The 16,063-nt window shown below is 38.9% G+C and overlaps 1 protein-coding gene across 1 annotated transcript; it reads left to right on the top strand.

The window, feature by feature from the left end:
* Positions 1–526: 526 nt before the first annotated feature.
* Positions 527–15,760, top strand: micall2b (mical-like 2b). The gene is made up of 17 exons (XM_057332750.1): positions 527–813; positions 1,267–1,315; positions 3,311–3,452; positions 3,542–3,690; positions 5,794–5,924; positions 6,346–6,819; positions 6,931–7,524; positions 7,740–7,906; positions 7,996–8,047; positions 8,536–8,720; positions 9,517–9,584; positions 9,928–10,045; positions 10,705–10,807; positions 10,908–10,981; positions 11,398–11,512; positions 12,597–12,643; positions 14,637–15,760. The coding sequence occupies exons 1-17, from the start codon at positions 671–673 to the stop codon at positions 14,720–14,722; spliced, it is 2,697 nt and encodes an 898-aa protein (XP_057188733.1). The 5' UTR covers positions 527–670; the 3' UTR covers positions 14,723–15,760.
* The last annotated feature ends 303 nt before the right edge of the window (positions 15,761–16,063 follow it).

Below are 16,063 nucleotides of genomic sequence, written 5' to 3'. Positions count from 1 at the left end.
ACATTTTCATAATTAAATATGAACCGTATAATAAGCACGACCAGTATGAAAATTGGTTTTGGCTAATATTACACAGTAATTGTTGAAGGTGAATCATATCTAAAGTGCGTGCGTTGCTTTGCTCTTTCCACTTAAATCGGATGACTCAGCGAGATAAGACTAGTCCAACAATACCTACAGACACACCCATCAACATAACAAACATGACCTGCAATCTGAGAAAAACCCATACAGCTGCGGGAATATGGTGAAGTGTGCATGCTCCATTTCCCTTTAGGACTCACAACACCTCACAGTACTGAAAAACTACCATAGAGCCATGCATTTGATTTAATTTGATGTGTCGTATGGTACCATATTGTACTGAAATATGAAATACAGAGGAGAACCACGTAAACACCATTATACATAAATCCCTACGTGTCAAAGTGTCACCCTATACACCACGGTATATTTCAAGGGAAGTCCTGTATTACGCTTACCTTTGACTCCACCCATAGAGTCGTCATAAAGTTGCTCAGGAGTTTCAGGGGTTTCTCAACTTCTCATGACGGTGGGATCGCTCGGCGTTGGGGAGCGAAAACCAGAAGCTCTTCGCATTCCGAGAGTGAATTGACCGCGTTGAGACGAGTTTACCGTGCGGAACGCGGTTTGAAACGCACCGGCAGCGATGGCTGCTGTGAAAGCTCTTCAACAGTGGTGCAAAATCCAGTGCGGTGGATATCGTGATGTTTCGATCACCAACATGACCACGTCTTTTCGGGACGGTTTGGCTTTCTGCGCTCTCATTCACAAACACAGACCGGACTTGATGTGAGTAATGAACGCGCGCATTGACCCAAACGCGCGTGTTGTGCTTGGTTACTCAGCGTAAAAACTACGAAAATTAACTTAGTTTACGGTAGACGTGTAAATGTATAGACGTTTTTACTGTTAAAAGTTTGAATCGCGCAGGGCAAAAATAAATGGGTTTTTGAACTTGGAACGAGAACATCGGAACTTTAGTATTTGGGATGCGGATAGCCTATTACTAGACGACAGAATACAAGTTAAAGTTGGTGTTATTCACAGTTTGTGTATGGTCATTTGAAGCAAAGATCTTGTAAATTGACGTGGCGTTTGGCAACGCTTAAGATTGGGTTTTCTTGTTTCGGATTTTAAATTGCACTGATAATATTTGCACCGCTAATGTTTATGGGAAAATCCCTGTTGGTTGCACTTTGGTAAGTGTTATGATCACTAATGCAAATGTTTTCTCTTTTGCAGAGACTTCGACTCACTGAGCAAAGAAAATATTTATGAGAACAATCAGCTGGTAAGACGTTCGGTCATTTTGTGTATGTTATTTTTGCCATTACCTCACAAACTTACTCTAAATGTGCATTTTGAATAACCGAAAGCTTAATGCATTAAATTCAGTCATAACAGTTTGTACAATCGGCTCATATTGCTGAGATACATGCATCCATTGCTCATTCATTGACATTAAATAATTCTGTCATCATTCACTCACCCTCTTGTCTTTTCAAACCTGTGTGACTTTCTTCTGCAGAACACAAAAGGAGATATTTTGAAGAATGTTGGTAACCAAACAACGGCGGTACCCATTCACTTCTATTGTATGGACGCAAAACTATGCAAGTCAATGGGTATGACCGTTGTTCGTATACTGACATTCTTATATAAGGGGTTACATCACATCACATCACATTATAGGTTCAGAACAGCTTGTTTACATTTCTTCATTTAGCTGACTCTCTTATCAAAAGCACATTCAACATAACCTTAAGAGGCAACAATGAAGAAAGGATACAAAGTCAGAATAGTCATTTGTTTTTACATTTTATCCAAAGCGACTTACTGTGAATTAAGTTTATACATGTTTTTTTATCACTATGCATGTTCCCTGGGATCGAACCCACAACCTTTGTGTTGCTAGCCCAATGCTCTACAGCCTAAGATACAGGAAAAACCATAAGAACCCTAAAACGTAAATAATTAATGATCCAGATAGCTAAGGTGATTGATCTAATGTAGAAACATTTTGACACTTTTTCAACATTAAATCAATTATCTTTGCAATCTGAGTGAACGTTAAAAGCTCCTAAGCAACAAAACCCCCTTGGTTGAAACTTGACAACCTTCATTTCTGCTTGTTTGTAGAGCAGTTATGTTTTTATGGAATGCCTTATTTCCAAGCAGATCGCAACCATTTCATTTAAACAGCAAATGAGTTTCATTGACCTCTCATAGTGCTGTGTGACCTCCGTGTGGTTGACCTAAGCTGAGATCTGACAGATTGGCTGAAGATTGCATTCTTGAGGCCTATTTTTGTGATGTTTGTCTGTCTTATACAGCAGTCGATTCACATGCTCTGGTGTCAGATCGTGATAAATCATCAACCACGCACAGTTTCCGCGGAAAAGGAATGCTTACCCGGGCAAGAATACAACAGAACAAGGAAAAAACTCGGCAATGGACAATGCCACTTTTACATGCACACAAAGAAAGCGAGCGATTGAAAGACAGAGAAAGTGAAAGTGTTAGGACGGTAACGGATGATTTGCAAGGTGTGAAAGAGAAAGTTGGCATGTTTCAACGTTAACAATTATTAGCAAATTATAATGGCAGGTACAGGAAATGTTGATACCGATTCCTGGATTTTACGTTTGTGTTCTTAAAATGATTGCATTATTATTTTTAACTGATTATTAACGGAGAAATACCTCTGTGTTTTTGATCTAGATTTGATCTTTCTCGCTCTAGTCGTGTCTGCTCATGTTTATTTTTGATCAAAGTTTTTTCCCCCTTACAGAAACATCAGCCAGCTTCACATTTTTGCGTCTGACGTGGAGGAATTATTGCCTTGCCACTAAGTGCTTAAGGATGGAAATATAGTTCAAATGACAGTTTAACTCTTCTTCCACATTTTAGAAACATGCCTTGAAAAAGCCATTGAATGACACATATTCATAGATTCTTATAAAGTGATACTAATAATCATAGTTGGCTTTATTGAACTTGAATTAGCCCAAATGCTATAGATCTTTGAGATGTTTGGTTCATGAAAGTCAACTCAATTTATAACAATTTATGAATTTTCAAGTCACATTGAAAAAACGTTTAACAAAGTGATTTGCTCCAGTAAGTTAGGATACAGTACATCATTTTTTGCAGTTCCTATGTATTCCAAGTTAATGTTTATCGGCATCCTTTATTATGCAAGCGATTTCCTTTGCAGGTTGTGGGTTCCTTGGGAAATTCTTATTGTCGGACACTAAAAACTCCCAATGCTTCTATTTGATGCTAGGCTTTCCAAGTGGCGGAGAACGAGTTGGGAATACCTGCCCTGCTGGACGCCGAAGACATGGTGGCTATGAGAGTACCCGACCGGCTCAGTATTCTCACCTACGTCTCGCAATACTACAATTATTTCCATGGACGCTCTCCAAGTAAGACACACACCAGCTTCACCTCTCAACGTAATTCACGTGTTTTTATTAATGTCACTCAAAAACATTTGCTGTGTGTGCATGTGCAGTTGGGGGTATGGGCGCGATTAAAAGACCGGCTGAAGAATCAAACGAAGAACCATCTGGAAAGAAAAACCAGCCTGTCGCAGCTAAAGTTTTCGTCTCCCCTAAACCGGCCACAGAGGCTCAGAAGCCTAAATCACCAAATGACAATAAGGTACATCCTGCACCTCATCGCCAATGTTCTAGTCCCTTAGGACCTTTTAACTGTTTGACAGTTTTGTATTGTGGGTGGAGTGTTTGTAATGAACAAGCATGGTCGATTTAACACCGCCTGTGGGCCTACAGGATAAACCTTGTCTTCGGTTACGTAACTGTTAAAAAGACTTAAATGGTGGTGCTTGCCAAGGCAAGGCTTTGCTATTGATTGGTTTCAGATGATTAACTCTAAATATTCAACTTAAGAATATAAACTTTCCCACACCCATAGACATCATTTAAGTACAGACTTCTGAGTGGACTCTTTTAACCTAGGTCAATATGCAATCACTTTTCAACACGCTAAAAACATGTTTCGCACACCTTAGCGATCGCATCAATGACCTGGCAACATCCACAAAGCTGTGCACGGGAAAGCATACAGTTTATTTGAATGTACACATTCAGTCTTTGCTGCTTCATCACCAGAAGCGCACAAAGTCACTAAATTAGGGGGTGACCATATGTGCCGTTTCTATTGGACACGTCCTGGCCTTGTCGACCGCATGCGTCATCAAGGTTGATTTATGTCAGGTTTTATTTCAGAAAAGCAGCCGTTTACGCTTTAAGGTAAGAATGAAACTACAATGATTATATGTCTTAAGCGAAATAATAATTTTGAATAATTTAAAAGCGATCATTTTCTAATGTTTTTTTAACTGAAATGTGAGAACCTCGATGACGTATGCGGTCGACAAATGCCACTTCCGGAGGACGCACCTGAAATCCTGGCCAGGACGTGTCCGGGAGAAATGGGAGAAATGGCACATATGGTCATCGTAACTAAATATTTAGCCAGTAAACATGTATATGTAAACTTTCAGTACTAAATTCACAGCTACAATTATAAATGTACAGATTTGCCGAAAGTGTGTGACGATAAACGTGCTTATATATTTGAATCGTTATAACTGGTGAAAGTTATTTAAAGTTATTAAATTTATAAGATATTGAAACCTGACAACAGTTTATTTATAGACCATTTCAGTGGCAACAACATAAACGTAATGTGGCCCAAACTTAACTTCCGGTAGACCTCTGCAAAGAATTGAGTAGTTTTAATTAAATTTAATGAGTATATATATATATATATATATATATATTTAAAAAAATTTAAAGGTCCTACTTTGGTTTATGGCGTGTCGAACAACAAGTTTACATACATACAAGGTGTAAAAAGACTTTAATTTTTTAATAATAGGTATTTATTATTACCTTACTTTTTGACTGGCTCTCAAATGATTCGTTCCGCGATTCATCTGTCTAATCCCCTCCTGATTGGTCAGATGGTCTAGTCTGCTGTGATTGGTCTACCGCGTTCAGCGTCGCAGTGTCGCAAATGGAACGTAGGTGGGCATTACACCGAGCGACGCAAATCTGACACAGAACTGAAATTAGAACGACAGACGACTCGTTCGTGTGATTCAGAGTCTACTCCGTTTTTCCCAAGCCAATAACTTTATTCGTTCACTTTCAGCTTTACAACTTGGCAGACTGCTTACATTCACAAACAGCAACATTACAAACTGCATTAAATGTAATTTGAAGGACATTGTAATAGTTACTCATTAATACAATGAATTTACAATAAAATATGAATATAAATTAAATATAAAATAAATTGTTATATTATAATCAAACACAGACCAGAAGTTAACATAGGGCCAGGCGTGTGTGTGAAATGAAACTGTCTATAGTACAAACTCAGTTCTGCAGAGATACTTACAACACTCACAAAATAAAAATTCTGTCATCATTTCCTCAACAATAAACAAAGAAATACATGCAGACACTTTGAATGACTCATAAGTAATTATTGAGAGGGTTGATATGAGTCTGTAAAATCCTGCATAGTCCACCTATACTCCAGTTTATTTCAATGTTTAGTAATAAAATATGTTTGTGTGCTAGCATACTGCAGATTTCTGGTATTGTTTACAGTAAATATTAATAAGCATGATTCGATTTGTTAGGATAGTGTTTTATGAATCATGACTCATCGATCTTGCTTAGAACTTTTAATGTTGCTCTTTTCTAACGCTTTTTAAAATATCTGTTCCAGAGAGAAGTTCTGGCCGAACGTGCCAACAAACAAGGGACCCTTAGCAGCAGCTGCAGCGTGTGCAACCAGCATGTTCACCTTGTGCAGCGCCACCTAGTGGATGGGAAGCTGTATCACAGGAACTGCTTCAAGTAAGACACATTAGTTCTGAGTCAATAACTTCTTTATTTTTAGGTTCAGATGCAATAATAGCTCATTCACATGAGCAGTGAATCACAGCTGTCATAAAAGGCGTGTTGTCATCACGATGATGTAATGGGATGTTTTTTGACTGGCATTTCTTTGTTCTTTGCTTGTATGGGTTTTTTTTCTTTTTCCGTTAAAAACTCTTCTTTTAGTACAGTGAATGTTTAAAAGGTATATAACTTTCACTGTTCTTGGGAACGGTTCAGGATTCATTACTGTAGCTTTTCCGCTATAAATGCATACATTTTTGGGTGGTCAGATGCAAAGTGTTTTGGGTCCCATTCACCAAAACTGGGTCTTTTTCAAAACACCACCAACTCTAAACCCTAACTTTCCTCTTCGGTTTTTAACGTCCCTGTGCAACAGATGCAAGGAATGTTCCACCATTCTCCTCTCTGGTACCTACAAGGCTGGAAAAGAACCGGGAACTTTCATCTGCAAGACCCACAGCAACGTGGAGAAGCCTCTGACCACTCCGACTACAAACATCTCAATACCTCCACCAAAAACGCAGCCCACCACAGTCAGCAGAAGCACTACCTCCACCCTAACAGACCGGAACGGCCCAGGTGGAGGTACCGGAGAAGCTGGTTCGACACCTACCGCATCTAAACTTGGTTGGCTGGCTAGTAAAAGTGACCGTACGCCCACCCGTGGGTCTCCTGCCACACCCGCGCCAACACCCACCCCACTACCAGCACCAAGAACAACACCAGCCTCAAAAACAACTCCAGCACCGGAGACTACAACCGCAAAAACTCCCTTCAGCTTGAAGACGCCAACAGAGTCTCCTACAACCATAAACAACAGTGTACAGAAGAACCAAGAGGCTAGAAAAAGGTGATTTTTTTATTTTTTTGTCAGTTTTTACTCCACCTTTGTATGTAGCGCAAAATACATCACTACTAAAGTCTTTCAAACTAAAGTGGATTTTGTCTTTTTCTTTACTAGATTCTTCGAGTCAAGCTCCAACTCCAGCAGCATCACACCCACCAGTAAAAACAGCCCATCAGCCACATCAACAACCTCAGGGAGTCCAGCGGGTGTTAAAACATCAGCATCTATGAGTCCAGCTGGTGTTAAAACATCAGCATCTGTGAGTCCAGCTGGTGTTAAAACATCAGCATCTGTGAGTCCAGCTGGTGTTAAAACATCTACATTTGTGAGTCCAGCTGGTGTTAAAACATCTACATTTGTGAGTCCAGCGGGTGTTAAAACATCAGCATCTGTGAGTCCAGCGGGTGTTAAAACATCAGCATCTGTGAGTCCAGCGGGTGTTAAAACATCAGCATCTGTGAGTCCAGCGGGTGTTAAAACACAGACGTCAGGGAGTCCAGCGTCTGGCCCGAGTGCAGGAGCCGGTGCAGGTAAAGGCAGAGTCCTCCTGCGGTTGGGGGACTGGGCTAAAGTGCAGGACGAAGAGAAAGAGAAAGAGAACGAAAGGGAAAGGGAAAAAGCCAAAACTGTGATCGGCAAGATGGTGACGGGGAACAAAAATCAAAGCAGTTCTTTGCAGAGTCCAGCTGGGCTGAAAGCTAATTGCAGGTGAGCTTTGGTTCTCCTTACGGACTAATATTACAACTCGCTTCCTTTTCACAGGATTTCATAGACCCTGTATGAATTGTAGCATATATGTACTCGGTCCTGTCAAGTCGTGTTTGCACATATACTTGGATGTTGTGCATTGACGCTTATACCAAGTGCTGGTCCTCACGGACGCCTGTTATTAACGCCCATCCTCATCGCTCTGGTTTCCACAGTAACGTTTCCCCCGTGGAATCGGGTGTGAAAGGCCCCTCTGGTAGGGTGCGCCTGAAACCGCTGGATGCCGGGTTGGACTCAACTGCCCCCGCAGCTGGAACGCCATCCTGGATCAAAGACAAAAACTTCTCCAGGCCGGCAAGCTCACTGTCGTCCAACAGCAAGGGTGAGGACACTAGGGTTTTTTTCTGTCTAATGTACATTTCTAGAATGCATTTCTTAAAAAACTGTTTATATATTTTGGTTTCATTACAGAAAACGATGCAGCACCATCTGACTGGAGATCAATGCTGAAACCTGTTTCGAAGTAAGTCCTTCTCTTGCTTTTTATCTCTTGCATAAAAAATCTGTGTTCTGAATTATCAGATGAAAATATTACATCCGACATACATACATTTTTGTTGTGTGTTGTACTTTCCCTGTGAAATAATTTCACAATTTCTTATTACGAATCATCCTGCTGTTCCCTCATTAACCGGTTCATTCTCCAGACGCTCGGTCCCACCCACACCGTCACGCTCTGTTGTGATTGGTTGTCTCGATGGGCGCGTAACGCTCCGCCCAATGAGACTGGCGGTGGGTCGTATCTAAAGGCCCCAAAGTAATAGATCTCAGTGCACATGCACGTTCCCCCCTATGAAGATCTTTCACCTATAACTACCCCTTTTACTTCCTGCCCTACCCTCCAAAACTTTCACCCGGCAGAGGTGAGAGAAGCAATGCTTACCATTTAGAAGCCCCGAAACACGACGGAAAGTTGTAATATTTTATTTGTTTATTTTCTGTGTTTATTAGAGCCGTCACTTCCACTGAAGGCATTAGTTCTCCAAACAAGAAACCAGAGGCGGCGTCAGCGCCACAGGCATCAGGTGTGGGAATCTCTCGGACGTCTGGGTCTGCTCCTTCTACTACTAATGCCTCCCCGGGCATCAACCGCCCCATGGCACCCTCAGCTAGCCCGCTGAAAAACGGGCCTAGCGGTAAGGCTATACAAGTGAACGTCAGAAAATAAAAGTCAAGCATAATTCACTAGATTTAGTGTTTTAAATCTAGACAGAAATGAGAAATTGTGTGTGGTTTAATGCTTGGAACAATGTAGAAAATGGGACAACATTTATTGAAGCTGCAATTAAACTTAAAGCGATAGTTCACCCTCACCTTCTTGTCATTTCAAACCTGAACGACTTTCTTCCGCAGAACGCAAAAGAAGGTTTTTTGAAGAATATCTTTGGTGGTACCCATTGACTTGCATTGGTTTTGTGTCTATACAATAGAAGTGAATGGGTGCCGCCATAGCAACTTTCTTCAAAATATCTTCTTTTGTGTTTTGCGGAAGAAAGAAAGTCATGCAGGTGTGAAATGACAAAAGAGGGCGAGTAATTGATCGTTTGAATGTTGATTAATTTTGAATGAACTATAACGTTAAAGCTTTTATTGTGAAATGTTGCTTAAAAGAGGTCTTCACAGTGATGCAATAGAAGAATCATTTTTGGTTCCCCGAAGAACCTTAGTCAAAGGTTCTTAAAAGAACCATTTTTTTATCATCTGTAGAACCTTCTTCCACTACAAAGAACCTTTTGTGTAATAAGAAGGTTCTGTGGATGTTCTTCATGAATCCATATAGCCCTATAAAGAACCTTTATTATTAAGAGTGTCTCTTATCCACGTTTGCTTCTCAGGCGCAAATGTATCTTGTTTTAGGGTGTTTAGACATTGTTCCTACTGGACATTGTTCCTCTACTTTTCTGTTTTTCTCTCTTTGTTTCCTTTATATAGACTCAAAGAGCGCTAGCAGTGTGTCTCCTGTTAGCTCCTCAGGGACCGAAACTCACAAATTGCACAAGGTGTGTGTCAAAACAGTAATTACAAGTGTTATCTGGTCTTGTGCGTTTCTGTCTGCGCCGATGTGTGCGGGTGTTGGGGGATTACTTTGTCAAGGGGCCCATTTAGAGTGTTTTGGAGGATCAAAAGGGCCCTTGGGAAACCGTTATCTCTGAATAGACTGTAGAATCAAAATTGAGCCTTTTCAAAGCAAGTCAACACTTTCAAAATCAATTCACGTTTCGTGATGGATTAGACGAGCGTTGAAAGGAATAAATGAACCATTTAGGGTATGTGCTGAGACGTTTGTAGAAAAGTTGACTTTTAATGTACTCACGTGCGCGTCTGTGTTTGTTTGTTTAAAAGCCGGATCACATTCCTAAAGAAGAGATTCTGAAGGAGCTGAAGGAAATTGAGATGAACATGAACGAGCTGGAGAAAAGAGGAGTGGAAATAGAGAAAGAGCTCAGACAATCCGATGAGGGTTCGTATATAGGTGCAAACACAGACGCTCATTTTTCACAACACATCAAAGTTCAATAAAGACTTGCAGACTTGAACAAATTCACATGCCAGCAAATGTAATCCCTCTATTGTCACATGAGGGTCTGGACATCTGCCTGTGTATTCTAAGAGAAGATCTATTTGTTCTTTTATATTTAAAGTGTTGTGGTTGGGAAGTGATTTGGGAAAAATGCATATAAAGTAGTGTTAAAAGAAAGTTTGAGATGAAGATGTGTTAAAGAAAAAATCTGCCATCATTTATTCACCCTCATGTTGTTCAAAACCTGTATATGATTCGCTTTTTCTGTGGAACACAAAAGAAGATATTTCGAGAAATGTCCATACAATGAAAGTCAATGGGGGCCTGGTTTGGTTACCATTATTCTTCCAAATATCTTCTTTCGTGTTCTGCAGAAGAAAAAAGTCAAACAGGTCTGGAATAACATGAGGAAAGATGAACCATAACTGATGAAAGATTTTTTCATTTCATTTTTTTAACTGTTCCTCAAAAAAATCTGTATCTGTACTCTCCAGCAGGTGGAGACATGCATTAAATATTTTTTCAGAATCAAAGACCTCCAAAGGAAATTATCGAAAGCAAATCAAATTTATTGTGTAAAAAGGTGTTTTTGTCTTCAGATGGAGAAGAGGACACATTAATGAATGATTTAATGGTGGACTGGTTCAGTCTCATCAGAAACAAGCAGGTCTACATGAGACGGGAGTCTGAGCTGGTGTACATGTAAGGACGCATAAACTCTTGAATCAGTGTAAATGCTGATGGGAAACGTCCTGTTCTCCTAAATGATTTGTGTGTTTATGTGTGTTTGTGTTGTGATCAGTGCCAAGACTCAAGATCTAGAGGAGGAGCAGCCCAGTGTTGAAGCAGAACTCCGAAGACTGCTGGAGAAACCAGGTCACTCTTGTGCTCGTGCTCATCAAGCTTGATCTTTTGACACTTGTGCCGATTGGTATTCATTATTAAGTTTAGGAGAACAGTCTATATAAAAATGAATCTATATTAAAATATTTGTATGTTCAAGTGAATCCCTAATTGTGCTTTCTTGTCAAGAAAATGGCGTGTTTTCCTTTACTCTGAATATTCAATTTTTTTCCGTTTTAAGAGTAAAATATAACCCTGAATCAAAACAAGCTTTATGATATTTATTTTATTATTTTATATAGTTATTAATAATTATATATCACCTAATATAAGTATTAGTTTATATTGTTATTCATGTGAAAATTGAGAACCTTTTCTCATCAGTGGAAATAGTCTTTTTAAATGTAGTTCTGGTGTGTATAAAGATCCTGTATTTATTTGTCCTTTAGATCATTTGAAAACTTTGAGAGATCGTAAACGAGAGGAGGAGCTGATGGCCAAACTGGTGGAGATAGTGAACGACAGAAACGCCATCGTAGAAGGACTGGATGAAGACAGACTAAGGTCTCATTACTAAAAAACACACGAACTGCTCTTTGATATACAATGAATAAAAACCCATTAAAGGGGTCATATGACAAGGCTAAAACTAATATTATGGTTTGTTTTAGATGTAATGCAATGTGTATACACGATTTAAGGCAAAAAAACGCAGTATTTCCACATACCGTGCTTGTTTGTATCTCCTCTTTGCCCCGCCTCTCTGAAACGCGCAGATTTTTTACAAAGCTCTATCGCTCTGAAAAGCAAGGTGTGCTATGATTGGCCAGTTAACCAGTGCGTAGTGATTGGTCGAATACTGCAAGCTTGTGACAGAAATGTAACGCCTCTTACCATATTTGGAACATCAGGTTCCAGAGCAATTGTACTGACAATACTGACTTATACATTTGGCGTATACATTTGGGCGGTCTTAGTCAAGTCATACCACGAACTGACGTAGATTTGTGGGGGTGTGGTTACACGAGGCGTTTCAGGCCGGTCTGAGTGAGCATTCGCTTTTAGATAGAATGCATCTTTTGTTCCCACACTTTATTTTTAGCAATTGCACGTGTCTACTACATGCATGGGCAACTTATAACACACCAAAGACATACAAAAACACGTGTTCGCGCCATATGACCCCTTTAAATATTTGCCTTGAACAGTAGATTAGAAATGGAGGGTTAAAAACCCACTGCTGGAAAATGAATACAACAGCAGGCCTTAAGTTTTAGGATTCATTAATTCTGTTGCCTCGAATGATGAATCAAATAAGGGCATATACATGCATATAGATACATACAGATTTATATCACAACACTCATTTTGATTCATTTCTGAGCAAAACCGAATGTTTGGTGGTAATTATTTTAGACCAGGATTAGGTTTTATTCAACTGGATTGGATTGTGAATATTCTTGTATATCGTAGATTGTTATATTTTGATAAGAGATGAAACATTTTTTAGCTTTACACCGTGTGATCAGGTACATTCCTTAAATTAAAAATACCCCATTTATTTTCTCAGCCTGGTAGCCTATTTGATGCGTATAGCTGTATTAGATGCCTAACATTTTCACCTTTTCCATTTACTGTTTTTACACAGGGAGGAAGAGGAAGATGAGCAGCTGAATAAGATGATGCAGGACCTTGGTAAGAATGACGCTCATCTCACTTACTGTAGCTTCAAAAATGAGCAATATCTTGTATTGATGAACATTTAAAAAAACTGAACTGTGTGGGAGCACTTTACAATGATTTTCCATTTATTAAAGGGGTCATATGTCACGGCTAAAACAAATATTATGGTTTGTTTTAGATGTAATGCAACGTGTATACACCATTTAAGGTTCAAAAACGCTGTATTTTCCACATACCGTGCATGTTTGTATCTCCTCTTTGCCCCGCCTCTCTGAAACGCAGATTTTTTACAAAGCTCATGGCTCTGAAAAGCGAGGTGTGCTATGATTGGCCAGTTAACCAGTGCGTAGTGATTGGTCGAATACTGCAAGCGTGTGACGGAAACGTAACCATATTTGGAACATCAGGTTCCTCTTCAATTGTACTGACAGTTACGCCCACCTTACTTGCGTGTACATTTGGGCGGTCTTAGTCAAATCATACCATGAGCTGACGTAGATTTGTGGGGGTGTGGTTACACGAGGCGTTTCAGGCTGGTCTGGGTGAGCATTCGCTTTTAGATAGAATGCATATTTTGTTCCGATAATGTATATAATATATGCATGGGCAACTTATAACACACAGAAAAACACATATTCGTGCCATATGACACCTTTAACATTAATGCAACATGAATTAACGTACAAGATACAAGCTTTCTGACAGTATTTTTCCAGCATTTGTTAATCTTTGTACATATAGTTGGTTCGTGTTACTTCATTGTGCATTAAATAATGTTAAAGGGATAGTTCCCTCACAAATGAAAATTCTGTCATCATTTACTAAAAAATCACAAACAGAGACAACATGTATTAGTAAATTCTGAAATGAACAAAGATGTCAAAATGCTGTAGTGTATTATTCATTTTTTGTTCATTGTTATTTGACAAATTGAGCGTTATTGTAAATATAATTTTTTTATAGATTATTGAAAAAGATATTGAGGACAGCAATGCCTAAATAAACACTTTTTGAGAAATGTGTAAATAAAAAATGTAGCCTATTTTTAAAAACGTCACATCATATATAAGTAAATCTTTGTTACACATTTCCTCTGTAATTCTTTCCAAAAGATGAAGATTGCTTATGTTAGAACAGATCACATTATCCTCACTATAGACAGTGATTTCTATGCACCAGCTGGTCCTGGTTTAAGATGCAGGAATTTGAAGCCAAGTCTGTTTATTGTAGTCCATTCTGTTGAGTGACTGAAAATGAACATTCCTTCTGGTTCGCAAATAATAGAAGGTTGGCAATAGTGACACAATTGTTTATTGTCACCATTCGTGCAGTGATAGCCGTGCAGCTGCACAGATGATGGTTTGCACGGGTATCGTGTATGCTTCCAGTCATAAAAAATGGTTTGAGGATAATGTGTCTTTTAAAGGCACAGTCTGGTCTGTGGATTTTTTACGAGTAAGTTTTCAAATAAAAAAATGCATTATTTGCATAATAATGTTTGAACTTTTAGCCGGACGGTGCAAAGGACGGTCTTTGTTATACTCTATCGTCAATGCTAAAATCAAAGTTTCCTTTTTGGCATTACTGACATGTGACCTTCCGCCCACCACTGAACCTGCAATGAATCTTGGGAGTAATTGGTCTGTGCATGTATATATATTCCACATTTTGAACGGCCACAGTGTTACTGTAGCTATAGAAAAAGTAATGCAGTCCATTTTGATTTAATGACCTCTAATGGAAACTATCAGTGTCAAGCCATGGCTAATAATCTGTGTTTTCGATGCTTAAATGACTAATGTACAAATGTATAATTTACCAACCAAATTAAACCAACACAAAAATGTGGGCAAAAGTCATAACCATTTGCAATTCATGACAAAATCTGAACGCATTCGAGCCATTATGGAAATTCCGAGCTGAAAGTCAGTGACCTCTGTCTTGAAAGGATTTACCTTTGTGTGCCTTTTTGTAACGAATGGTTTATGTTCTTGTTTTTTAACAGATGTGAAGAAAGAGAAAGTCAAGAGGAAATCATCCATGTCTCGGTGGTTTAGCAGGAAAAGTAAAAGGCCGTCCGAGGACGACTGATCCTCATGAGGGGTGTGCATGTGTGTTTCTGTGTATTTGTCTCGGACTTTGAAACATTCTGCTGATAGTCATTAGCAGTTCAGTTCTAAGGTCAGATCCTGAAATCTAAATTGCAGTCACACAGTCTGTAAAAAACGGTGTTTTGGAGACTGCACGTGTTGCGGCGTCGCATGTCATTATGTATTTTCACACTCTTTCTCACATGCTTTTGCACGTTCTCCGTGGCTTTGTTTGTGGGTGTGATTCATGCATTTGTTATTAAAAGTTTTGCACTTCGAATAATGTTGATCATAGCTCTCAGTCGGTGTTTAATCAGGGGATTTGTGTTGAGAGAAAATAAGTATCAAGTCGTATTGATTCATATTGAATCCGAATTAAAAATGGACAAGTTTTTGGTCCAAACTTAAAAACTATTCAGAGTTTGTCACTTGACTTTTTTTATGAACATACTTTAATTGAGGAGTTTTGTGCTTTCTTCCCCAATTTTAATCGCTTTAATCATGTTAGCCAATGACACTTGCAGTACGATCACTGACCAGCAGGGGGCAGACAACCACTGAGTTTATATATCATGACTTTTTCGACTGACTTCGAGATTGATCTGATTTGACGGTTTGGGGGAATCTCAGATCATTAAGTATCTGCCACAAAAGATCATGCTTTTAAACACTGTGCAGATGATTTTATTTATTTTTCATTTAGTGTTTTTTGCCTTGAATATGGGGTTGAAGTTGTTACAAAATTGCTGAAGTATTGCGCTTTTTGCATTTTCAAATGCTCCTGCTTTATTATTCTTAATCTTTGTTTGCTTTAAACCAAGATTTTCAGAACTTTGCTCAAATATAATGTGTAGGCTACTATAAATACTTGCTAAACCATGCTTTTAATTTAAGACTGTTGGCCTTTTTTACCCATTCCTCAAAATTAAATGCATAATTTTACACTACTGGATGTACAATAAATTTGATTAATCAACATCAACGCTTTTCTCTTTGTCTATCTGCATGTATAAAACATGGCCACACTTTGTCCAGCTTTCATAAGTTTATTACTTCACATCATCGGTCACATGCTGTCTGTTCACATACTTTTCCTGAAGTTTCCCTCAAATTATGTTATTGTACACAGTGGAGATACATCACTGCCTCTGTTTTTGCTAAATAAATCAATAACACTGTAATGGTGAAAAACAAAATGGCAGGCCTACTTTTTCAATAGCATTATTTACATACTGTATAATCTACAGTATATTGGAATCCTTATAATACCATGATGTTGTTTACTGTAGCCTACCACATCCAATCTCACTATGTGTATGTATGGTATATTATGAGAAATTGC

Source organism: Triplophysa rosa, linkage group LG4 (assembly GCF_024868665.1).
Source record: "Triplophysa rosa linkage group LG4, Trosa_1v2, whole genome shotgun sequence".
NCBI lineage: Eukaryota > Metazoa > Chordata > Actinopteri > Cypriniformes > Nemacheilidae > Triplophysa > Triplophysa rosa.
This window is presented reverse-complemented; position numbering and strand designations above follow the sequence as displayed.